Source organism: Trichosurus vulpecula, chromosome 1, assembly GCF_011100635.1.
Source record: "Trichosurus vulpecula isolate mTriVul1 chromosome 1, mTriVul1.pri, whole genome shotgun sequence".
In the NCBI taxonomy this organism is placed as follows: Eukaryota; Metazoa; Chordata; class Mammalia; order Diprotodontia; family Phalangeridae; genus Trichosurus; species Trichosurus vulpecula.
The window spans coordinates 448,362,939-448,389,878 of NC_050573.1; the positions used below are offsets into that span (position 1 = coordinate 448,362,939).

Below are 26,940 nucleotides of genomic sequence, written 5' to 3' on the forward strand. Positions count from 1 at the left end.
AAATATCTTTCAGCTCTCTAATGCTCTGCTCTAAAATGCTTATATAGCCAATGATTTTCCTTGAGATCTCCCTTATTGGCATAACTCAGCCCTCCCTTTGCTCCTCATCTATGTACTGGGAATGCCAGCTTGCTTCAGCCCGTTAAATCCACATGCTCACAATCTCTCCCTTGGTACTGAGAAAACTTCTCCCTTTTATATAGATTCCTTAGGGTGTAATACGGTCTCTCATAGACTTTGATTCAAGGAGGTATACAGGTTCTGTCCACATTGGTTTTGATTGCTTAAATCAATCAATAAGTTTACCTCATTAGGCTAGCAGTGCTAACGTGGGGGGAGTTTGAACCTCACTTTTACATTCCCCCTCCCAATTTTAATATTTACCATTCTCAGCAAATCTAACTGGAGTTTGTTTGGAAAAGGTCAAATACTGGATAGCTTTTTAGTGATGGGAGGATAATCTGCATTATCTGATTTGAAGAACAGTGTACATGGAAGAGTTTGCAATAAAATCTCGTAATTAATATTCCTCTCTTTCCAGAAAAGTCTAATTCCCATTATAGCAGAAAAAAACTCTGTTTTCCAGTTTTGATCCCTAGAAAGCTTAAATTTAAACACACACACACACACACACACACACACACACACACTCCTCAATAATGTGGCCACAATATACCTTTTGAGCTTTATTTTCCATTGTCTAACTTCAAACTGGCCTATATTAGCTGTATCCAGACTTTATGACAAAAGTTTTTTGTTGCTTTTGTTTTCCAACATCCTACTGCAATACTTCTTGAAGCGTTGAGATTATTTCTGCTTCATCTATGAGTAGTGCACTATGGATACATTTTCATCTGAAGTGCCAGATGGGATATGTCCATCGAGCGAGTCAATCTCTCTCAAGCCAAATCATGAAGAAATTGCTTGTTCCTACCATGTTTTGGGGTCATTGCCAGATAACAGCATCATCAGGACTGGAAATCAAGAAGTCTACTGATATCCTACCAAGATTTTCTTCAACATATACTAGAGACCATCCAATACCTCGCTGGTGAAACTCTTCTCCCTCTAGCGTTGTTTATCTTGGGAACTGAGGGTTCACCTACATCAAGATCCAGCAAAGCAACCAGTTTACTGTCACTTTCTGTGAGACCAGGAATAAAGGGAGTACTGGAAGTACTTTTGCTAACACCATCTTTCACAGACAAGACCAAGATTTTGTATTCCACAGTGCTCCTTTCTTCTTTGATTTCCTCTATTGTTGGGTCAGTGGTGGGGTTGACCTTGGAGGTACACAGCTCCCAATGGAAGTCCCTTTGCCTACCTGAGCACCACCAGTCCCTGGGCAGTCCTGGGGCACTTCTCCAATTCTGCCACCTTTCTTTCAATAAATGGTTCTTGATAGTGATTACCATTATGTTAAGTCAACAAGAACTTTTTAAGTACCTTCTATATGCCAAGCACTCTCCTAGGTACCGAGGAAGCAAGAGCAAAGAATAAAACAATCTCAGACCCCAAGAGGTTACTATAATGCTTTAAAATATTATACCCTTTATACAAATTTGATTTAATCACTGCCAGACCTATTGCAAAATGAAGTAGGTTTAACATAGTATTTATTTTTCTTCCTTCTTTTCTTCTTTAATAAGATTATCAGGAGAAAACATTATTAAAATATGCAGAAATAAACAGTATAGTCAGATTGCAAGGAGATTTTGGGGGGAGAAAAAAGCTACTATTTTATATGTAGATTTCCTATTTTCCTTTGGGGTTGCTAGCTGGATATACAGTGTGTGTGTGTGTGTGTACATATATATACACACACACATACATATATTTTATTTGCTAACATCTGAAAAGAACATTACCGTGGTACAAAGGCTTCAGGTTAATGAGATATTTTATGTTCTCTGAAGCTTTGGGAGAAGCAACAGGACCAAAAATCAAACCCAGATGTCTTGTGCAACTAAGATTTAAATGGGGCAAGAGCTCACAGCACTGGATGAAAGACTTTATTTTATTTGGTGTGGGAAGGAAGAGAAAAAGTACTATTTTGCAGGCATGTGTGATCTGTTATTACTTTTTCCCCCACACCATTAAAGTCCTTCATACAATACTTACAACTTCAAGTCATAAGGAAATGAGATTTAAAAAAAAAATCTGATTCCATGGGATTTCAAATAATAATTTTAAACACATGTAATCATAATATAAATAATTTAGGCATACTTTATAACAAATTACTATTTATATAGCTGAAATGTATACTTGGTGTTTAAATATTTCAATAATATATATTATTAACTACTCTAAGAACAACCACTATCGTAACTGAAAAACAATAAGCAAAGAGAATTCAATGATGGAAGGGGCTATCTTGACCTGGCAAAGGAACAAAACTTCTTCCTCTAATCATTAGCCATTAATTTTTATAAATCCTAAGTATATTCAAATAGTTATGAATCTAAGCATTAAGCAGGCCTTAGTATATTTAATTTTTATAGTCCAACCCTCATCAAAGCCATCTGTTTCTAGAAACCCGATTCTCTATATTTTCAACTGCAAAATACAGTGCCACTGATTTACCCAGTGCAGAATGTACTTGCATTTATACTGTAGAAGTCTTTACTGCATCATGTCATCCTGGTGGTTTTCACATTTTAAATTAGGGTGACATGCCGAAAAAAAGGTACAAGATTACTGGTAAAGGACATGGCTGCTAAATGGAACTTAACTCTGAATAAGGTATTCAAATCACGTACTGTGAAAGAAGTGTAACTATAGGGTTTGTTAAAGTTACAAGTTTCTCTCTTGCTCTGGGATTTGAAAATCTGGCTGATCATGTTTATTTTCTTTGTAAGACTAAAGTGTTTTAAAGGCTTCTTTCACCCAGATGCCCACTTTTCCTATCTGAATGGAAGGTACAATACTGAAAAAAGAATAGGTTTTAGAACTAGTATTGCGTAGCAGTATTTACATTTAGAATGCTAAAACCCAAGTCCTCTTACTGAACATGTGTGGGCAGAAAAATGATTCATTTTATATTAATAAATAATATCCTTACAACATGAGATTGCCTCCAGAGTTGCGCAGCTATTTCTTGAGGGTTGTAAAGCACAACAGGCAAACATAAGGTTATTCTAGTACAGCCAACAGAGGACACGATCTGAAATAGACTGCGCTTACGACGCACAATTTCAATTCACTTAATTGTTGACAGAGTTTATGGGGAAAAAGGATTCTGATAACTTCACATAGTTAACAGAAAAACAGTTGCACCTTCCTTTGGGTATTCAGTATCTGCTCTTAAATTTCTTTTTTCCCTTTTGATACACAGAATATTCTGGAAGCCACAGCCTTTCAACAATAACAGTTACACCCTCTAACTGATCAAATCTTAACTTTATTTGTATTTCACATACATCTCTCAATTTTAATATATAAAATCATATCATCAAATACAAAGAAAACAGTAGGAAGAAAAAATAGTGGAGAATACAATTTTAATTAGAAGAGATCATTACAGTCTTAGGAAGTACTTAAAAGTCCAAGAATTTTCATTATTCTGAATGAATAACAAGCTCTATTTTTTTTAAAGACTTTTGATCACTTAGCTTTCCATTCTCTACAATGGGAAGAAAACTAGATCAGCACAGCATAGTGGATAGAGAGCTAGCCTCAAAGTCAGGAAGATTGGGTGAAATGTCACGATAACATCCCTGGACAAGTATGTCACTTGAGCTGAGTGCTCTAGACAACCCTCTAAATTATAGAGAAGATTTTTGTTGTGGTTGTTCAGTCACTTCCTACTGTTCATGACTCCATTTGGGGTTTTCTTGGCAGAGATACTCAGGTGGTTTGCCATTTCCTTCTCCAGCTCATTTTACAGATGAGGAAACTGAGGCAAACGGAGTGAAGTGACTTGCTCAGGGTCACACAGCTAGTAAGTGTCTGAGGCCAGATTTGAACTGGGGAAGATGAATCTTCCTGACTTCAGGCCCAGAGCTTTATCCATCTCACCACCCAGCTGCCTTTTACAGAGAGGGTAAAGACCCTCAGAGGTAGAGGAAGTTTCCTATACCAATGAGAGCATAAATCCATTCCCTATCTCTATGCTATCTCTCAAGTTGAGTTAACAAGCATTTATTAAGCATTTACTACATCAGGCATTTTTGCTAAGGACTAATAAAGGGAGGAGGTAGGAGGAGCAAAACCAGCTCCTGCCCTCAAAGGACCTGACATTCTAATGGAGGAGACAACGTGGAAATGAGGTCCGTATAAGATATATGCAGAGTAGATAGAAGCCAGTGAGAGAGGAAGGCATTAGCAGCTGGGACATCAGGAAGCAAAACCAGAAGGTGGAAGTGAGAGGGCAGAATATTCCAGGCAAAAGGAGAGAGGCTGTGAAGAAGGGGATGCTGGGCTTCAGGAAGTGCAAGTGAGCCAGCGTATCAGGAATTGTAGAGTGTGAAGTGGGACAAATTACAAAAAGCCTGGAGAAGTCAGAAGGGCTCAGATTAGGAGGAGCTTTAGATGTCTCTAAACATTCTTGTTAGATTACCTGACTCAGAGTCAAGGAAGCTTTTCTGCAATGAGACAAAGTCCAAGTATTCTCTCATGGCTCCTGAGTTTATTGGCATTTATTCTTTGCCCAACATACTTCAAGGCATTCCTCTCTTCCACCACCACAATGGCTACTATAGCTTCCTCCTTTTTGTTGCAAATATTTTATTACTTCATAGCTTTTTACCTTCCCCAAACAAACAGCACTTACAACCTCTGATACATATTATAAAAAGTACCCTTTTTGTGTGTTTACACACAAACTATGGGGAAAAGCCTAAAGAAAATCTAAGGTGGAAGACTGTCTTAATCAATTGCAGCTATGAATTCTTCCAGTTTTTGCTCATTTTAAAGATGAGCATTATGGATTCATAATGACATGCCACAATCATTAGGTATTTAACATTTTATTATTCAGTCTCTTGGTAGGAATATTTTTGACAATACAATAAAACTACATTAATTCAAAGGCCAATATAAATTAATAAAACAACTGAATTATAGAATACTAACGAGAGTATTATTAAATTTTTATTGTTCCAAATACATATGTAATAATGCCAACTTACTATTAACCATAAAGATTCTATCAGTCCCACTTTAATGGGTGTGTGATTCATTTGTAACTATTATATTAGTTGTATGTAAGACAATCTTATGAAAGTGCTCAAAAATTGTTCATTCTTAAGGAGGGCAAATATTATTCCCCTATATGATCCAGTTTATACTACTAATTTGCCTGAGAAACCTTTTCTCTCAGTAGTACAGAAGTAAAATATTATAAATATTGAATTAGTAGAATATGAATTAGCAAAATTTCAGTGTTTATGAGAAAAAACAAAGGGAACAAAGAGCCTGTCATATACATTATAAAACAAACATAAATGGGGACAAGGCACCACTGATTTCAGCACACTTCACTTGAGGAGGTAAAATGTATCCAGGCTTAAAGAGCCACCAACACTCCTGTCATGCAAAAATGTCAGGCTACTCTGACTGAGAATTTATGAAACATTTCTATGCAGCAATTTTGCCCAATATTTAAAAACAGTCATTACACAGGTTGTTCTTGTTCAATTGTTTCAGTTGTGACTCTTCATGACCTCATTGTGGGTTCTCTTGGCAAGATAATGGAGTGATTTGCCATTTTCTTCTCTAGCTCGTTTGCAAGTCCTCTTTCAAATGGAGGAGTAATCTGAGGTAAACAGAGTTAAGTGACTTGCCCAGGGTCACACAGCTAATAAGTGTTTGAGGCCTGATTTGAACTCAGGACTTCCTGACTCCAGGCCAAGTGCTCTAACCACTGTATCACCTAGCAGCCCTATTCTACAAGTACCGGAAGGCTTCTTTTACATATATTTATAAGAAAGAGGATGCTAATTGTTGACTAAATAGAGGAAATTAACTATTACAGACATAAAGCAAAATAATTTTCAGTTTATCTACTGAGTTAAGGAGGAACATTTTTAGGCTCAGGAGGTAGTGTTTAAAATTCTTACACAGGTGGTATAAAAGTCCTCTTTTAGCTAAGGTAGAAGAAGCTCACCTACGGAGTCCCTTAGTCTCTGAAAACAACAGGGTTAAGGACAAACGGGACTGTAGAAACTCCTGAAAGGGCGGTGTGCCCCCAAAGTGTTAGTGTAGTTTTAAGCTTTAAAAGCTTAACTGCCAATTGAGAGAGTAAGATCTAAAAGCTTAAAACTGCACTAAGACTTTTGGGACACCCTGTATTTTCTCTGGCCTTCAAGCCATCATCATCAGGGAAGCTATCGTTGCAGAGTCATGAAGGGCTCTCTAAGTATTTGGGCAACAAGGAAACCACCTTGCCCTTCCTATAGGTGCTCTGAGTGTTCCTCTTCTTAGTGTAATTTCAATTGTGACTAGTACAAAATATAAAATAGGAAGCTGGAAAAATTCTTAGCAAAATTCAGAAACAGCAGTTGAAAAAGTCCCATCCTCTATGCAGAAACAATAAAGGCATTTACATAAATAAGCAGATTTGAATGTCAATGTATGTGTTCACCCATAGAGAAAATAGGGTTTCCATATGTCAGGATCCAAGGCATCTGTATACTTTCCCATTTCATGGCCTATTCCCTGGCTTAGACCATGTTTTTCAATACTGAGTTGGGATTGTGGAGAGATGCTCCAGCAGCTCCAATGAGCACTGCTGGTCACAGAAAGAGTGAAAGACCCTGTCCATGGTACAAGTCTTCACCCAGAGCTGGGATTGGAAGCTAGTATTTCTTGCTTCTACAGTGGCCGCAGAGGAAGATTGTTTGTTATGGGATTCTGCAAGGACTTTACAAACATTTCAACCAAAATTAGGGTAGAAATGGGTTAAATTTGGTAGAATTTGAAATTTGGTAGAATTACTGTGAGAATTAGCATAAAGGAATAATTCAGGAAGGTGTGGGGCTTAAGATTTGTATTTTGGAGCAATATTAGGGGTTAAAAAGAAAATGAGTTAATGAAGTCAACAAACATTTATTAAATGCTTCTGAGCTAAGTGCTGGCACTAAGAAAAAGGAGGGAAGGGGGCAGGCAAAAACGGCTCCTCTCCTTAAGAGCTCACATTCTAATGGTGGAGAAAACATGCAAAAGTTAGGATAAGAAGAGAATAAATTAATACTATTACAGATATGGACAGTTTTCCTTTAGACACAAATGGAATTAGGGAAAAGGCCATCTTTTGTTTGTACTCACTAGCACCATGTCGTTCTGTGATTGTTTTCTAAGTGTTTTATGTTTTTGTGAACTGTCCTCCTAGCTCCTTGAACAAAGGAACATATTTTACACTTAGTTTGTATTTCCTCACAGTGGTAAGCACATAGTAGGTGCTCAGGGAAGGCTTAATTGCCTAAGAAACATGTGGATCTAAAGACATGTGAAATGCCACAAGAAGTCAGAGGCTACTTATTTTTGTATTGGGTGAGAGCTCAGTCCTTTGAGTGGTCACTATTTCCTGCCTAGTTCCTGTGCCTGTGGAATCTTAGTGAGGCTGCTTTCCTGCACATGCAAGAGAGAGACTCTGCTCTCCTTTCTCCCATTTCAGAGAATAAACAGATAGCCTCTGACTGTTTCCTGTCAGCTTACTATGTGACAAAAATTCTTTTAGTTAGCTTCTGAGCTAGAACTAAGTTTGCATATAAGTTTCAAGCAACTGATATCTTACTCTTTTCCTCATCTGGAAGAGCCATTGGGGGCCAAAGAAAATGTCATCAGTAGCAAACTCTGTCATAGCTGCAACAGCCCTAAGGAATGATATGCTTGACCCAGCCTAGCTAAGCAAGGGAGCACCTTGCCAACTGGTTATACCAAATGTAGAAATGAACTTAGAAGAGGGAGAAAAGTATTCACGGGCCAGAAGGTTCCACCTAAAGTGTAGCCGCCACTTCAAATACGAGTCCACTCTCTCCAGGGACTGAATGTGATTCCCAGTGTGGGGAGGAGAGGATTATTGTTCTTTTTGGTCCCTTTGTAAAAGCTAATTGATGTCAGGTTAACTGTAATTGGGCAGTTGCTAACTGGTTAAGTTAAATTGTGGAGGGTGAAGGGAATGAATGCCAGGGCTTGTGAGCAATAGTTTTAGATGCCATAACCCTTCAGGATTAACTGAGGGGGAAGTAAGAGCTGCCCTCCAAGACCTGACCTGCCAACTGGGAGAGTGAGCCTAAAGCCTGCACTATATCAATATATGTCAAGAAGCTAGAGAACCATCGGAAGGCTAGCAACCTAGCTGTAGATCGAGATAAAAATAGTCTTAGTTAATTATATAGTTATAATTGATCTAAAATCGAAATTATGAACTTAAATGTAAGTAACACGAAAAGAAATGAAAAAATTAGGTTAATGATGATTTTTTCAACAACATTCACTATAGCAAGGTTTTAACTGGCAATACTTAACTAACATTTACCCACTTTTTCAGAATGCCGTAGTGGAAGGAACAGGCAGAAGACAATGATTGGAAGTGTTGTGTCACTAACTGTATAATCTCAAGGTAACCTCTTTGGATCTCATAAGATTCCTCATTAACAGAATCAGGGAAATGGACTAGGGAATCTCTAAGGTCCTTGCAGCTTTAAATTCTATGATTTTTATGAGGCAAAATTATGTAACGAAGAAAAAAGCATAAGGTGCTTAGGAATCACAGTAAAAGTAGCATTAAAAAGTACAGACATGATTTTTTTACATTTCGTAAAAATTCAGAATTTTTTACTGAATTATAATGCAAATTTATATTTCATAGAGGCCTTACCTGGTTAGGTATTCTCAGTGGTGGTCTTGGACCTCCAGGGTACCGAGGTGACATGAAAGGCTATTAAAAAAAAGAGAGCATATAACACTGCTGTGAGATTCAAAAATCTAAGGCTTATATCTTTAAGATATTTATCATACTATTTTTATATACGGCTACCTTTTATTAAATAAACCTCTTGAGGAAATTAGTATCATGTCACCCAGGAGATATACTTTGAGACTTTTATTGAAGATTATGTGAACTCTGACTTTACCCTTAATATTGCATAGGAATCAAAATATGCATTATCATTAATGGAGAGGCACAGGTGTGTGTGTGTGTGTGTGTGTGTGTGTGTGTGTGTACGTGTGTGTGCATGTGTACATGTGTATGCAGGCTATTATGCGTTACAAACAAGGAATTACAAAATGATACATAGTATATAGGATGTCCCTAAATATATGGTCAAAAAGGAAATGAAATGGCCCATGTTCCACTTGGTATCCTGGAGATGTTACAAAAACTCAAAGAAGGGATTAAGCACCTGTGTGGTCAACATTTCAAGGGAAAAGACAGGATCAAGGGTTGTGTAGGATGAGCAGATGTAGGTGGGTTGCGATCTGCATTATCAGCAATAATACGCCTATCAAGAACATCACAGATTTCTGGGAGTCACTGAATATTTATTAATGATGATAGAAATAATATTAATTTAGGGCCAATTTTCTGGTTTGGAGGGAAGATGTTGAACTCAGCTCTTCCCTGCCCCCCAACCAATCTTTATCCCATAGCCATGCTGCTTCTTATCCACACACTGGCTGTGTGACCCTAGGCAAGCATTTCTCTGCACTCTGGGAAACACCCTTTAGGTGCCTATGTGGCCCGGAAGATGTGCATGTGCACTGATAGGCATTTCCTCTTATGGGAGATCCTGATGCCAGTTGCCAGTGATATCGTAAGTCCAGTCCCTCTCACTTTCTTCTCTGGCTGAACACTTACACTTATCACAGCATCAAATATTTAGAGCTGCCAGGACCCTCATGAGTCATCTAATCCAACACCCTCATTTGACGAATCAGGAAACTAAGGCCCAGGGAGTGATGTGCCTAAATATCACATGAGTGGTAAGTGGCAGGGATGGTGGGATTTTATATAATTACTCAGGAAACTGTCATATTAAGGGTCTGACTAACCAGCAAAACGAAGTTTTAAATTAGATGAACAATTTGGTCCTCTGCTCAAGATTCTGAATTCTTCTTAGGTACAAACTTTAGATGTGGAAGAAAAATGTTTCTTAGTCTTCCACTCAAGTCCTTGCCTGATGTCTCAAGGTAGTGCACAGCTCTGGGTTTGGGAAGGCCGGGACGGTGGAGAGGTCCCTACCAAACTAGCAAGGCTTCATGGTACAAGCTGGTACCTGTTTCAGGCCCCCGGCCTCGCAACTTTCTTGGGGTTCCCCCCAAGACCCAGGCCTTTGCCTAGCAAAAGGCCTGATCTCACGGAGAATGAATGGGGCAGGAGCCGAAAGATGGTGAATGACTCCGAATTTTATTTCAGCAAGCAGCATTTTTATATCTTTACTGACGTAGGTACATTCTTTGGTTACGTGGATGAAGGATAGGTAAAAATCAAGACACCTGGATACTAGGACCGCCCTGACTCCGCCTACTCTCCTCCCCTTCTCTTCCCAAGCTAACTCGAAGCTCCCTCCGGGCAGTCCAGGCAAAGAACCGGAAATTCCATGTGTTCTGGCAAGCCCAGACAGAAAGCTGGAAGTTCCATGTGCTCAAGCAGGTCCTGGCAAAGACCTGGAATTGCTAGGGAGGCAACAAAGTGGAGAACCCTCCTCCTGGCTCCACCCATATCTCAGAGGCCTGAGTTTATCTCAGCAGGCCCCTGGGCGTGGAGGTCCAAGGAGGGCAGGGCTCGGCTCTAACTCGGCCGAACAGGTACCCAACTGTCTGAAGAGCCTCAAGCTAAATTCAGAGTAACTGCAGAGCTTGGCTGCAGGGTAATGACTTTTTCAGCCTTAGAACCTAGTAAATCATCTAGTAATAGTTGTAGAAAAGTTACAGTCTCTGGGTAGAGAGCACCCACACCTACAAAATTACAGATCCTTGAAGTACTTAAGAAGGAGGAAGTTACCCACAACAAAAAGAAATTATGCAAAGCTCTCTTTTGTTCCCAAAGTGGGAGAGAGCCACAGACAAATGGGAATCATCCTTCCCTGGCTGCCTAACTACTAAGTTCCCTGGAAGGGCTCCCCAGTGCAATGGAATGCTCTGCCTTTTCCCAGCCGCCACCACCTTTTACTGTTCTTTTCCCAGGTGGAGATTGCACGGTAACTAGCTTGCAACCAACTAACTGCAAGAGAACATTTTATTCTCCCCAACCACTGGGTTGTATGTTAGTTTTATCATCTCTCCTATTCGAATCATGAAAAAATTGTCCTCAAACTAATTTCCCCCAAGTCAATTTGCAATTTTTATAAAGTTCCTTAGTTAAGACTCATAGTATTAAATATTTCTTAATTTTCACATTCATTTGCTCAGTGCAAGAAACATAATTATTTATGAAAGTTCTTAAATATCTTGTCCTAAGAGTAGATTCTTTTCTCCTCTGCTCATTTACTTCACTGCAATACAGCAAGACATGGGTCAGAAACAGCTCATCTTTTTCTTTGTTTTACTTGCAAAAATGTGTTAGCTTCTTGAAATTATTAAGAATCAAATATTTGATTCAATGTTTATGTATAGCTGTAAAATGTCTCTCAAAAAGTGTCATTTCAAGTAATTTATTTGCTCAGATTATAATTGAAAAAGTAGTTTGGGAACATGGAAAAATAAGAGTGGATAATTAAATAGTACTATGTTATTTAAAGAATTTTACTGTGAAATACAAAGAAATTCATGGAAATTATGTTAAATGTTAACTCAATGTCAAATGTTGAAAAGTTTAGAAGAATCCTAGAACAAAATAAAATTTAAAAATATTTTTCAATGTTCCTATCTATAGTTGAAAGATGATTCAATATTAATTAAATGAAACATTTAAAATGAGAAATTTCTCATCTTAAATATGGCACTGTGGAGTAATGTATTTTAATGTTATTTCCTGTGTCCCTCCTACCTGACCATGAGGTCCTATCATGGGATTGCTGGGCTTGGGAGATAGGGAACTGGAATGTGGTGATGGTTGTGAACCAGCACGTCCCTAAGGAGTAATAAAATCAGGGAAAGGGTTAGAAAGAATTTCTTTTCAGCTCTCTCTTTTTTGTTGTTGTTGTTCTTGCTTATTCTCTCCTTTCAGAAACTGTCATTGTGTATTATATTGGGGAAAATTTGGAAAACTACTTACGTATTTGGATTAAACTACTTTATGCACATGTGAAATAAAGTAGAAAACCAACAGTCATTCAGGTAATTCAAGTCACATCTACTTGCAAACTAGAGTGAAAATTTAAAAAAAAATGTTTTTACAGTACTTAGAACACAATACTTGTTGAGTCATTTTTCGTACTTAAATAACCTGGATAATTGCCACAATTATCCACTTCTGAAAGGTAAATGGTGATACTGGGCCACCAGGGTTATGTCCTGCCCAAGACAAATAAGGTCTATGTGACCCTCGACCAGTTGTTTAATATTTGCGTGCCTGAGCCAACTACCTAAAAAAGCAACTTGCCTAAACTTTGAAGATCAGCTTTGGGCTTTGGGAGAGAGAGCTTCCCTCACTCCCTTACACTGAAGGAATCACAGGTTCCAGTGCCCTCATTCCCCCTCACATCTCCCACCACTTTAGTGGACTGTAGAGACAGACCATCAATGTCTAAAATGAAAGGTAGCTTATTTGTAGTAAAAGCTACAAAGGAAATATTGCTATTTGCTTTCAGATTCAATTAAAGGTGCAAAAATTAACATGAAATCTTATACTGTGAAAGTCCTTATTTAAATTATAAAGTCTACACTAGTAACAGAAGTAGTTATCATTTGATAAGTTTCATCAATATAACATCTATACTATTACTCTGGAAAGAAATCTTTTCTTGGTTAGGAGTCCTTCCCTATGGAATTTTTATTTACTTGTTTCACCTCTGTTATAGAGGATTTTAAAAATTTTAATTTAAAAAAAAATCAAGGTCTTTGCTTGAAATAGTGGTGGTAGTAGGGGCGGTAGTGTTAGTAGTGAACCAGTGACTGGAAAGAAGTGTTGGCCTCCCTCAAATTCTCAATGCTTTGATAAGAGTGTTGATAAGAGCCACGATAGGTATGTCTTAGGCCCAATTCTACCACTGACTCCATTACTTTAAGAAATCAACAATCTCTCTGGGTATTTGTCCTTTACCTGTAATATGAAGCAATTGGACTGGGCCATCACTAAGGTCCCTTGAAAATCCTACAATTCTACATTAGTTAAAGCTATTATCCTCAGCATTATAATTCACTACAAAGAACATATAGAAGATGCTTGCTAAATATGCCAATTGTTTTTTTTCTCCTTTTATGGCAGCAAAGAGAATTGATTATTAGCTAAATATCACGGGCAGCGGTTGGAAACATTCTCTTGTTTACTATGAATCTAAATAAATGTTATAAAATTTTGAAGAATATAAATAAATAAATTAATTAAAATATAAATAAGTTATGCTTGAGCTTAGGGACCATGAATGAGCAATATGACTTTATTATTCTTTAAAGTTTTCATGCATATAGACGGTGAGTTAGAGAATTGCCACAGCCATCTTGTTTGTACAGGACTAGCCATGAAAACATTTACAAGAGGCTTAAGTGGTGGAATATGAGGACACAAATTCCCACCATTAGACATTTTGTGAGTTTTTAGATAGAAGCAATTTATAAAGTATACCTTCTTGTCTAGGCCAAGATCTATTTAATAAACACTTACAATAGAGAGCATGGTTGGGAGTTTATAGTCCTCATATATGCTACCCTTTTTGGTGAATGTGAGAGAAGAAAACCTCAAACTAATAACAGAGAAAATGTTCTGAGTTTTATTATTAAAAATATAAATATAAGAAAAAAACTTAGAATTTTCAATCAAAAACAAGTATAAAATATAATTTCTTCTTCAGAATTCCTAACAATCCATGGTGCAAATCTGAAATTTGTTTTGGGGTAGTACTTCATCTTACAGTAGTCCTAGTAACATCAGTAATAATAATGCATTTTATTATACATTAAAATTCTGTCTCATAGTTTAATTAATGTTACCATCTTTCTGCAACTTCAAAATGATGTTAGGTTTACTTTTATTTATTTATAAATGGCTCTGTTATTTGCTATGTAACATTCTTCTTAGAGGTAATATTATCAAAGTACCAAATCAAAGAGTCAAAAATTAGTAGGTAAAATAATTAAAGATATATAGCCAATTAAGAAATTAGTATGTGGCAAATTAATAAAAGTCACACTAAATGAAGCCTATAGTATTTTACAGAATTACATCACACTGTTGTATGGTATTAATTTAGTTATCACTAGTTATTAATCCTGTAGTTAATGGATGTACACATCTTATATCATCAAGACAACAAGCATTACCTCTTAGTATGCCTAGGTGACTCTCTAAATCTAAGTGGCAGAGAAGTTGTTGACTTGTATTGGTAGAGGGAGCTTCTCCACCTAGAATCTCCTCGTACTAATGAAGTCAAAAGTCCAGTCCCTATTCTATCCCTTCTTGTAAATAACATATTGTTGGGTTTTGCTTTCTAACCCGTTCTGCTACCTTCCTCAATTTAATGGGTGAGTTAATTTCATTTACATCCACACGTAACTTTTAAGCTTGCTTTTCTTTCAAATAAATTCTATTCTAGCATTTCTTTCTCCTGACACCCACCCCTCCCTAGTTTTTAGAAGAATAATAAAAACAAATGACTTTTTAGCATTAGTGGCTTGTTATACTTAACAAAACTCTGATTTCATTATTTCCACATTCCCTCTTCTCCCAAACTAAACCCATATTGGTAGATATTGTAGTTTTCCCTCTTTCTGTTGCTGTCTACTTTTAGCCTACCTTCTGCAGCCTAGTCCCTTATTTTGAATAATTTTGTATGGAATCTGAATTACAAGAAATAGCTCTTATTTCCTCTTCAGTTTGTTTATTGAGCCTTACAGTCTTTTTTTTTAAAGTCCTAGTTGTAGTTGGTACACAATTATTCTGAAGTTTTACATGAGGCTTCCATGATACCATAATTTCTTCATTATAATTTATTCACTATATTCAAAGATTTTTGTTTTTTGTTTGTTTTGCTTAATAATTCCCTCAGTCAGAATTGGGAAGCCAATTGCATTAAGGACATAAGTTTTCCCCCTTCTGGAATTTTTTCTTTAAATTCCTTTGGAATGCATCTTAAATATGCATCTTAATGTTTTTGGAGTAGTCAAGGAGATAGCTGGATTCATTTGAAAATTTTCACTCCATTACCTTGCCTGAAGTTACCCCATTTACTTGGATTTTACTTGTGTAAATCGCTAGGCCTATCTCTTTTGAGTGGTCATGAAGTTTACTGAAGAGACTCTATGCTATGATGGGGCTCAGTGTAATTATCATTTTGTCATCAGTAAACAGGAACATCTGAAAGACCTCACCATCTATAGGGAATCCTTTCCATAATAATGCTTTTTTTGTTTTAAAGAACCTTTATAGCTTAGCACTAATAGATTTTATTGAAGGATTTTATGCATTTATTTATATAATTAAGTATATGAATTGCTTTTCTAATGGAGAACCATATTTGAATGGTATAAATCCAAATGGGTCACACATATTTCTTATATCTTTTATAATTTGTGCATAAAGAAAGACTATACCTATGTTCATTGCAAATAAGCAAAGAAATTGGATCATTTAGTCTCTCAAGTAACATTTTCCTGAATATGCATTTTCAATATCAGTCCACCAGTCTGCAGTGAATAGAATATTCTTATCAAATGGCAAACATTAATGCACTGAAAGTAATACTCCAAACTTGTGTCTTCCCTTAGAAAGTCATATGCATAGAACATGTACTACTAAGAAAAAATGTAAAACAATCCATGTGCAAAATACATGTTGGATGATTTAAGATCAGTAAGAGCAGTCAGTGACTTGGGATCCAGAAATCTGTACTTAGAGACTGAATTATCATTTTTTTACATATGTAGTCTAAGACGTATAAAATAACACCAAATGGAAGAAGTAAAGGGTATACTGAGTCACAAGCAAAGCCAGGAAGATGAATGAGTTGGGGAGACAGAGATAAAGCTAAGCCGAGGGGTAAGGTCTTTATTTCTCCTAATAGCCTAGTTAAGTTCCTGGTCTTTTATGTGAAGAAACCCAGCCAAAATCTATAAGGACTTTGTATTTATTCTTATGCATTCATTTTATAGATGTGACAACAGTTGGAGAAAGGAAAAGTGATTTGCCAATGGTCACACAGCAAGTCGGGGGCGTGGAGTGGGGTGGAGGGGAGGCGGCCCATGTATCTTAGTGCCCAGGTTTATGCTCCTCCTCAGCACAACAGAATGCAGGTGATGGGGAGTGACCCAAGGCCCTTTTGAAGGGTTTTCTTGGAGGGAGGGAGGGAGGTCTGACTGTGAAGACTGAGATCTAAGGAAGCAAAGGAAAATCCTTCTCCTTTCCTTTTTGGCTTTTCTCTAGAGGTTAGAAACTATTAGCAATCCCCAGAATACTTGAACAGAAAAGTTTGGGCTCAGAAACGCTTCCCTGAAACTCCTTATCTGCTGAGGGCCACTGGCTTGGTCCAGCCAGATCTGACTGGTCTTTAATAACCTTTCCCTCACACCTCACACACACTTCACATAGTATTTTTTTTTGCAACTCTCTAATGCACTTATTATATAATACTGTTATCTGTATATCTTATTTCCATATTAAACTGGGAGCTTTGCCATCATGCCTTGGTAGACTGTAGGTACTTAATAATGTTTATTGAATGAATGAATGAATGAATCAAAGACTGGCAGCCTTTCAAACAAACTGAACTTGTAACTTTTAAAACTGTAACTGAAACCTCAGGGTTGAACCATTCAAGGTCAAAGGGTTAACCAGGAATGAGTTTTCTAGACCAAATGTAGTGGATCAAGGCTGTCATCCTAGCTGATGGACAGGCTGAGTGATGCTGCTGGATCCTTATGCTTGAGAGTCCTGAGTTTCATCTGGCCAGGTCGCCTGGTTATTCTCACTAAGTCTGGCATTAAAATGGTGAGCATCCTGGAGCAGGGGATTACTGTGATGCCTAAGGATGGGCTTCTGTGCCAGTCAATGGGATCAAGAGTAAGTGGCCACTGTACTTCTAGCCTGGGCATGACTCAGTCATGGACGGAAGGAAGGAAGGAAGGAAGGAAGGAAGGAAGGAAGGAAGGAAGGAAGGAAGGAAGGAAGGATGGACAGAAGGAAGGAAGGAAGGAAGGATAGGAAGGACAGAGAAGGAGGAAGAAAGGAAGGAAAGAAAGAAGGAAGGAAAGAAAGGACAGGGAATGAGACAGGAAGAGAGGGAGGGAAGAAGGGATGAAGGAACAAAGGAATGAAAGAAGAAAGGAAGAATGAAAAACAAAGATGTTTATTTTCTAAAGGGCATAAGCATATTTTCTCAGAACTGCAGTTCTGAGTGTGTTCATGAGGAGTAGATACTGGATAGCAGACCATTCTCAAGGTTAGGGACATTCTCCAATGGCAGTGCTGACAAAAATTATAGGATTTAGAGCAGGAAAACACATTAAAGAGTTCCTGGTACAACACCCTTATTTAACAGATAAGGAATGTCAGAAAATTTAAAAGACTTCTATAAGGTCACAAAGATGACCTTGCAAAAAGCTTTCCACTTGAGTCAAACTGTCCCAAAATGGTCCATTCTGAGTGCCTCAAGCTGCAAATTTATTCATTCTTCCAACATTTATTAACAGTTTTCCATATGCTTTACTGTGCTAGGGCTTTCAAAGATATAGGGGACAAAGACTGCTCTCTAGGAGTTTATAATATAACAAGAGGAAAGATACATACATAAATAACTATGATGCAAGAGAGAAGGAGATAATATAAAGGAGAGAGTTAGAGGTAGGGCAGACTCAGGTCAGTGCCCTGTTAACTGAAGTCTGATCCTGGGACAAAATGAGGTTCTCAGGGGTCATTCAAAACAAAACTAAAGGAAGTTTACTTAGCTATAGCATAGAAAGGATAAGCAACAAGGACGTTCCAGTACTTAGCTCTGGTATACTTGGCCCCTCTCATTTCCACATGCAAACTTCTCTGGTCAGCAGGTCAGGGCATGGTGACTTATTTGGTTTTGGAACATCCACCAAGTCTGAAGGGTCCCGACTCCATAGGGGTGGACCTTTTCATGTCCTCAGGTGACCAGGAAGTCATATTAATATTGCCGGAGTCTACCATCTGGGACAATCAAATCCTGGGGACAGAAGTGTCACCTTTTGAGGAAAAACTAGCCTAGTTCATGTTGCAGGGGGAGGGGGAGCCCTAGGAGATATTGATGTTATCATAGAGAGGTTCAGGCACTCTACTATGAGAAATTGGTGGTGGTGGTGGAAAGAGGTCACTTTCAGTTGGGCTGATTAGGGAAGGCTTCCTGGAAGAGGCAAACTTCCAAAAAACAGATTGATTGGTGTGAGTAGGAAAGGTCGATTCCAGGTGAGCAAAGAATTTAAAGATGGAAGATAGATTATAATCTAATTTGGCTTTTAGTATTTAATGAAAATGTATAGTTAAAAAGAATTCATTGTTTATTAAAAATTTTTCTGAACTGTTTTCCTATAAATAAAAATGCATATTTATTTTAGAAAAATTGGAAAAGTCTGCTTTCAGATAACAATAGATTTTCTATATTAGTATGTCTATACTTTACATGACAATTTACAAACTAATCCAAAGTCACGTATGGCAAAAATGGAATGGATGATATTTTTTATAAAATAAGAATCCTTCTTAAAATTCTTCTTTCCTTATTTCAGCTTCATGATGACTACAGAACAAGGTGACACCATTAAGTGGTTTAACAGGCATTCTTGAGAAGTTATAAAATTAAGTAGGAAGCTCTTGTTATACTGACACTTGTAGGTAAGAGTAAAAGAAAAAGGTATTAATATTATCGAAAGAATTAAAATAATTGTAGTAGCTGGTCACAGTTCACTTGCTTAGTTCATACCATCACTGATAGACTGGTTTGCCAAATGGGTGACTGTCACTCTTCCAAGGGTTCTAGGAGTAATTTTATGAATGAGTATCCTACTAAATGCTAGCTCATGAGCCCCTATCAGTGTGCTTCCCTTTAAATGACCAGCAGTCTTGGCTCTTTAGCAAAGACATTTACTCAAATGCAATAGCAAGAACAAAACATCTTACCCAACACCAGAGGCACACTCTCCAACAAACATATGCAAAGACCAAGAGAGAGAAATAGTAGGCACAAACTTAAAGTATAATGGTAGTGAGATTCACAGTAAAAGAACACATCTGGCCAAGGCATATGAATGATAATACATTAACCTGAGTCTCAAACAACAGGCAGCAATGCATAGGTTACTATCAGCATTGATGGAAGGAACTCTAAAATCAATGATATCATAGAACAGTTTGAGTCTTTGATTATGCCTCTGCATATGCTATAAAATAGAATTCTTATAGAGTTGCTTTCTCTAAAATTATTTCTCATTTACTGTATATCAAATATTTAACTCCTAAATTTAATTCTTTTTTCAATTCCATTGTGGATAAAAATGTACCTATATTATGGGAAACATACAAATTACATACATTTTTTCAAAAGAGCTTATATTCTAACAATTATTAAAACACCTTTAGTTCTGAAGTAAATTTTAGTGTAATATGAAGATAAGAAATCAATCAGATAGGGGAGAGGGCACAGAAAATCATATGTTTACATAACCTAGACTAGAGAGCCACTTCAAGAGTCAAGTATTTTGTAGAGGACACAGTTTAGATAACATTTAATATTCTTTCCAAAGCTAAAATGCTGTGAATCTATGAGAAACACACAAGGGCATTGATCTGCTACAACTTAGTGAACATATGAATAATTGCTCTAGTTTATTCATTTTCCTGTTATTTGATTTATTTAAAGTTAATCTACCAATGAAAGGTCTTTGTGTAGATGGACAAATGCAAAAATTAAATACAATAATATTATAATGTATGTAGGATTTAAATGATGGTACTTTCATCTTTGTAAAGTATTCCTAATCAATTAAATCATTCTCCGCAGGCCACCAAAAATGGTGCTACTTTTGATATTCTTTAACATTCTGGGAAAAGTTAAGAATTCCTATGTTGAAATTTGGCAAAGAACTCCCTATTTTGAGGTATGTATGTCTAAGTTCTCTAAAGGCAACAGGGAAAGGAAGCATACGCTTTTAAAATGTTTTAGTTGTAAGACCTAAATATCCATTCTGTCATAAATAGGGAAACTAAATCTGTTTTAAGCACATCATTGGAAAACCAAGAGGGAACTATTTTCTCATAACAATAAACTGGTTATACCCAGAAAACGAAATGGTCAACTTCTAAAGAAATAACTTAAAGCTGTGATATAGCAATTTAGAAGTTACTCCAAGTTTTATTTCAAAAATTTTCAATTAATCCCTCCAACTTCAATAGTGTATATGAATAAAAATTATTAAAAGGTTACTGAACCAATTAAAAAAAGTATTTCCAAATATTTCATTCCCCCCCTGTCATGACTGTGCTTAAAAGGTAGAAGATTACAGTGGTGATCCATTTTAAGGCTTGGTACTACTGAGGTCTTAAATATTATCGTGATTTTTAAAACTGTTTTACTCTTCAGGCAGTATGCTATTCTGAGATTAGTAATATGGCATACAAAATACATATGATGCTTCCAATTTAACAGAATTTAATGGACAAAAACAAATGTAATAGTCAAAACTGAAAATATGAATGTAGTATATATACATACCATTAGACATAGTGGGAGTACAAGAATGGACTATAAAGAAAGACCTAATAATTTTATTTACAAGAAACAGTTTAAGACAAAGTTTCACATAACAGGTTTAGAATGGCTATGGTAGAATTTATCAAACCTCAGCAGAATCAAAAAAAGTCTGTACTGGTAATTCTTAATCAGAGAAGACAATAGTAAAACTAGAGACAGTTAAGAGAGATAAGGAGAGAAATGGTATAATATTTAAAAGCATTATAGATAATAATTATATAAGCATTAAATATACATCAAATAGCATAACCTCTAAGTACTTAAAGAAAAAACTATTTTACAGTAAGATCTAGATTAGTTAATAATTATTAGAGACCTCAACATATTTCCTGTAGAATCTGACAAATCTAACAGAACTTAGAGGAAATAAGTTGAGATTCACAATAGAATACTAGCAAAACTAGTTACTACTAACTATTTGTAATTACTGAGTGGGAATAAAAACACACTTTTTAAAAAAGTATTGTATGGTACCTGTACAGAAACTGACCATATTCTAGAGCATAAAGAAATTATGATTAACGGAAAAACTATGAAGTATTCAAAAATAAATGGAGGATAAAGTATGTATCTCTAAATAGTGAATGGACTAAATAGCAAATCATGAAAAGAAAATAACAATAAAGAGACAGTATGGCAAATAGCCTTACCACTATTTACCTATGTGAACAATTAACAAGTCAATTAACATATTATGAGGAGTTTGGACTCAATGACCTTTAAGATCTCTTCTGGTCCCACATCTATGATCTTATGAAATAGTATACCAAAATTTGTAGAATACAGGTAAAGCAAAGCCTAAGGGGAAAGTTCTCTTTCTCTAAACACTAATATCATTAAAAGAACCAAAGGACATATCAATGAAAGTTAATGTGTCACTAGAAAAAACTAGACTATCAACAAATAAAAAAATCGCAAAACAAATACAAAAATTAAAAAAAAAATCTAAAAGTTAAAGAAAGAAAATTGATAATAAAGTACCATTGAGATGATAAAATTTGGGAGCAATTTTGTTTTTTAAATATAAAAAGAATTATCTCATTTGATTAAAAAAGGAGAGGAAAACTACAATTTGCCAAAATTAAAAATTAGAGAGGGAAATTTACAACAAATAAAAAATTAAAAAGTACTAGAAACTATTATACCCTATTACATGCCAGCAAAACTGATAAGTTAAATGAAAAATTATGAATAATATATAAACATAAAAGATGCCCCAAAAGTCTTAGTGTAATTTTAAGCTTATAAACCCAGTATTAAACCCCAGAAGAATAACAGAGCAAGTAAGAAACTAAGTAACATAATCTTAAGGAAAGAAACTGAGCAAACTATAACTGAGTTCTTAAAGGTAAAATAAAAACCTTAGACCAGATTTTTTTTTACAAGTGAATTCTATGAAACATTTAGGGAAAAATTAATCCTTATAATAAACTATACACAAAAATGGAGACAGAAAACACCTTATCAAACCCTTTACCATTGGATAAATAGGCCAATGATACTAGAAAAAAGAGAAAGATAAATAGAAAATGAAAGACTATCACTAATTAATATTTATGTAAAAATGCTGAATTAAATATTAACAAACAGGCTAAGCAATTATATTCAAAAATTACTCACTATGATCAGGTTGGATTTACAACAGAAATGCAAGGATTAGGAAAAACTATACACCTAATAAACCATATTAATAAAAAAGTCACATGTCTACATTAACAGATAAAGAAAAATAGATTTCAACAAAATACAGCATTGATTGGTACAAAAAATTCTAAAAAGCAAAGGAATAAATGGATCTTTCTTCATTATGATCATAGATATCTATTTAAAGGCAAAAGCTAGTATTATCTGCAATGGAGAAAATGTAGAAGATGAGAGAATGCTGAAGTTTCTCAATAATATCAGGGATAAAGCAAAGAGGTCCATTATCTCCACTCTTATTTGACATAGCACTAAAAACTGAAGGCTATTTATTAGCAATAAGAGAAGAAAAAGAAACTGAGGGAATAAGATAGGTAAAAACACTGTATTTGCATATGATGTGACCTTTAAACAACGTGAGGTTCAATGAAAAAAATTAATAGAAATAATTAAATTTCAACAAAGTGATACACGATCAGCCATTAGAAATCATCAGTCTGGGGCAGCTAGGTAGCACAGTGAGTAGAGCACTGGCCCTGGAGTCAGGAGAACCTGAGTTCAAATCTGGGCTCAGACACCTGACACATGTACTAACTGTGTGACCTTGAGCAAGTCACTCAACCCCAACTGCCTTGCCAAAAAAACCCAAAAAACAGAAATCATCAGTCTTCTTCCATCTTACTAATAAAATCGAGGAAGAACTAGAAAGAGAAATTCCATTCAAAATAACAACAAAATGCATAAATACTTGGGTTCTGACCTAAGACACAAGCATAATTTATGCAAATAACTATAAAATATTCTACCAAAATAAGATGACCTAATATTTATAGATATGCATTTTCATTCATGTTTTTCCTTGACAATATAATTTTTCTATTACATAAGTTAATTTACAAGTCCAAAATAACTGCCAGGTAGTTAGAGAAAGAAGACACTAAAAATCAAGAGAATCAGGAAAGGTAGCATGTACAAGATGGTACAGAGCTCCATGTGGAAGGTGGGGGCTCTATGGGCAAAAGTGAGGAGATGGTACATTTTATGGATGGCAAACATCCAGCGTAAAGTTAGGGAGGCAGGAGATAGAGTACCAGGTGTGAGGAAGAGAGAGAAGGCTATTTATGGACTGGACTACAGAGTGAAAAGAGTACTGTATAAAGAGATTAGCTTATAGAGTGTTTTAAAAGCCAAAGAGAATAGCTTCTATTTGATCCTGGAGGCAACAGCATACAAATGGAGCTTACCAAATAGGTGAGTAATATGCTTGTATCTGCAAGTAAGGTAAACTACCTTGGCAGCTATGTGGAAGATAGACTGTGGTGAGGCAGGGAGACCCTTTAGAATAATGTTGCAATAGTCCAGGTGAAATCGGATTAAGGTGAAAATGGATTAAGCTAGTACTGACTGTGAATAGAGAAACTGGAAAAGATGCAAAAGATTCTACGGAAAAAGAAAATTGGCAAGATATGACAACTGATTGAATTATGTAGGATAACTAACTGGTTAATTTAATCAAGACAACTAAACCTCATCACTGTGGTACCAATGGGGAATTTTAAGACTGAATAATACAGCTTAGCTTTATGGACACAATTTCATTATATAAAGTCTTTTTGTAAAATTAAGGGACAATTCACAAATTAAACCACTGGCCTACAGCATAAAAAGCCATCCTGGTACCCAAAAGAAGAATCAAAAGACCTTTGTACTGGAAGAGATTTTAGAAATAATTTAATCCCATTTCCTCTTTGAAAAAGAAATTCATTCTACAACATTTCAGACAGATAGTCAGCCTCTGTTTGAATGATTCCATGGATGGGAAGGGCTACTACATGGTGCAGTGGATAGAACCCTGTGCCTGGAGTAAGGAAGACCTGAGTTCAAATCCAACCTCAGACACCAGCTGTATGATGCTAGGCAAGTCACTTAACCCTTTTTGCTTCAGTTTCCTCATCTATAAAATGAGCTGGAGAAGGAAATGGCAAACCCCTCCAGTATCTTTGCCAAGAAAATCCCAAATGGGATCGTGAAGAGTTGGATATGATTTAAATGAATGAACAACAACAACTGATAGGGAACTCATAACTTCATAGGGCGACCTACTCTATGTATGGATAACTCTAAGAGCTGGAATGTTCTTCTTTACGTTGAACTTAAATCTGCTTCTCTCCTAACTTGCCTTTGTTCTAGATCTGTCCCATGAAGTGACATAGAACAAGTTTAATCTCTCTTTCCACAAAAGCCCTTCAAATATTTAAAGACAACTATCCTGCCCTGCCCATGATTTCTGTCCTTATGGCTAAAGGTCCCCAGTTTTTAAGTAGTTTTTCATCACTAAGGTTTCAAAATCTTCCTTGCATTCATTTGTCATCCTCCTATACCTTCTATCCAGTTTTTCATTTTTTTCTTTTAAAATGGGGAGCTCCGGTGACCAACAAGGAGAGGAAAACTATAATTATTGAGGAATTTATGAATGATAAAATAAAAATTTCATAGCAGACATAATATTAATAAATGAAGAAATCATAAAGTATTCATCTAATGCTTCCAAGTTTAGGAAGCATTTTCCTAACAACTATACTATGAGGTAAGTAATTATTAACATTGTATATTAAATTTATCACATATTTAGAAAGAAAAGCAAGCTGTATGCAGTAGATACGTAGTTTTATTACAATTCTTTTTTCTGTTATATTACCTATATGAAAGTTCTCATTTTAGTTGTTGTTTATTAAGTTTAGAATAGGAAAAAATAAAATGAAAATATGTAAATGTAAGTATTATCATCCCATTTTACCAAGGAGGAAATGAAGCTTAGATAGATTAAGTATTTTTTTTCCTCTGTCTATTGATTATCTCCAATGTATCTGCCTGTATCTTGTTTGGACTTTGTTGCTTGCACTGTTGACTCTACCTTTGGCTGTGGACTCCTTAACAGTCGGGATTATATTTTGCCTTTCTTTGCATTCCTAGTACTCAGCACAATGCCTCCTCACAGTAAAACAAATTAGGAGGATAGTAATCCCAGGTAAGAGGTGATCAGGGCCTGAACAAGGGTGGTGGCCATCAAGATCCTTTTGAATCCTACTTCTGCCTTGTATGATCCACCAATGTAGCATATGACTTCAGTGTTACTCAATGTCCTTCACAACTTGGTCCCAATCTCCCTTTCCAGTCTCATTATATATTGTTGCTATTCAGTCATTTGAGTCATGTGTGACCATGACCCCATCTGGGGTTTTCCTGGCAAAGATATTAGAGTGATTTGCCATCTCCTTTTCCATTTCATTTGACAGATGAGGAAACTAAGGACAACAGGGTTGAGTGACTTGCCCAGGGTCACACAGCTAATAAGTGTCGAAGGCCAGATTTGAACTCAGGAAGATGAGTCTTCCCTTATTACATACTACCACCTATTCAATAAACTCTAGTGGCTCTCTATTGTCTCCAGGATTAAATACAAAATCCTGTTTTTGGTATGCAAAACACTTCATAATCTACTCTCTGGGCCACCACTAGGGCCCCATCTCCCACCCCCACCCCTGTCCCCCACCGGAGTCTTGTTATACCTTATTCCCTGCTACACACTCTTTGATTGCACTTGATCTATACTGGCCTCCTTGCTGTTCTATGAATATGACACTCCATCTCTCAGTTTCAGGCATTTTTTTTCTGGCTGTCCCCCATGCCTGAAATGCTCTCCCATCTTATCTTCGTCTACTGGCTTCCTTCAAGCCCCAAGGCTTCTATAGGAAGTCTTTCCAAACCTTTCTTTAACTCTAGTGCCTCCCCTCTATTAATTATTTTCTATTTATCTCATGCAGAGTTTATTTATATTTGTTTGTTCATTGTGATCTCCTTGAAGGGAAGTCTTTTGCCTCTTTTTGTACCTCTAATAGGTGTTTAATAAATGTTTGACTCTTATTGACTAATGACTTTACAAATTACTAATCAAAATATTGTGCAGAGAAATGCCAACAACAGAGTTCTGTGCCACAGTATTGGAGACTACACATCAGATTGACATGGAGTCATTAAATAATACTCTTTCGATAAATGTCGTTCCATTAGCTATGAATTTACCCAATCATATTGCTCTATGTCCTGTCCACACACATATGAGAACAAACTTTATCAAATGCTTTATTAAAACCCAGATAAATGGAGTCTGTAGCATTTACCTGATCTGATAACCCCATCAAAAAAGAAATGAAGTTGTTTTACCATAATTCTTTTCTTAGGGAATCCTTGCTGGTATTCAGTATCATTAATTCTCTTTCTAAATGTGCATTAACCATCTACTTAGTAGTCCTTTCTAGAATTTTCCCAGACATTGAAAAAACCCCAACAATAATTAGTTCCCAGAATCTAACACCCCTTCTCAATTAAAATGATAACATTTGCCCATTTCCAAATTTTTGGCATCTCTTCTAGTCTTCATGATTCAAAACAAAACAAAATGATAGTAGTTCCTTGTTTTGTATTATGC

General features: G+C 36.2%; 1 protein-coding gene and 1 pseudogene across 2 annotated transcripts in view; both read right to left on the bottom strand.

The window, feature by feature from the left end:
- The window catches only part of SSBP2 (single stranded DNA binding protein 2), a 424,376-nt gene that overhangs the window by 60,938 nt on the left and 336,498 nt on the right, over window positions 1–26,940 (bottom strand). For both annotated transcript variants that reach the window (XM_036741120.1, XM_036741118.1), the window contains exon 6: window positions 8,825–8,884. In XM_036741120.1, the coding sequence (XP_036597015.1) occupies window positions 8,825–8,884 (60 nt within the window). The remainder of the gene's footprint in view (window positions 1–8,824; window positions 8,885–26,940) is intronic.
- On the bottom strand, window positions 779–1,415 carry LOC118857470 (annotated as a pseudogene).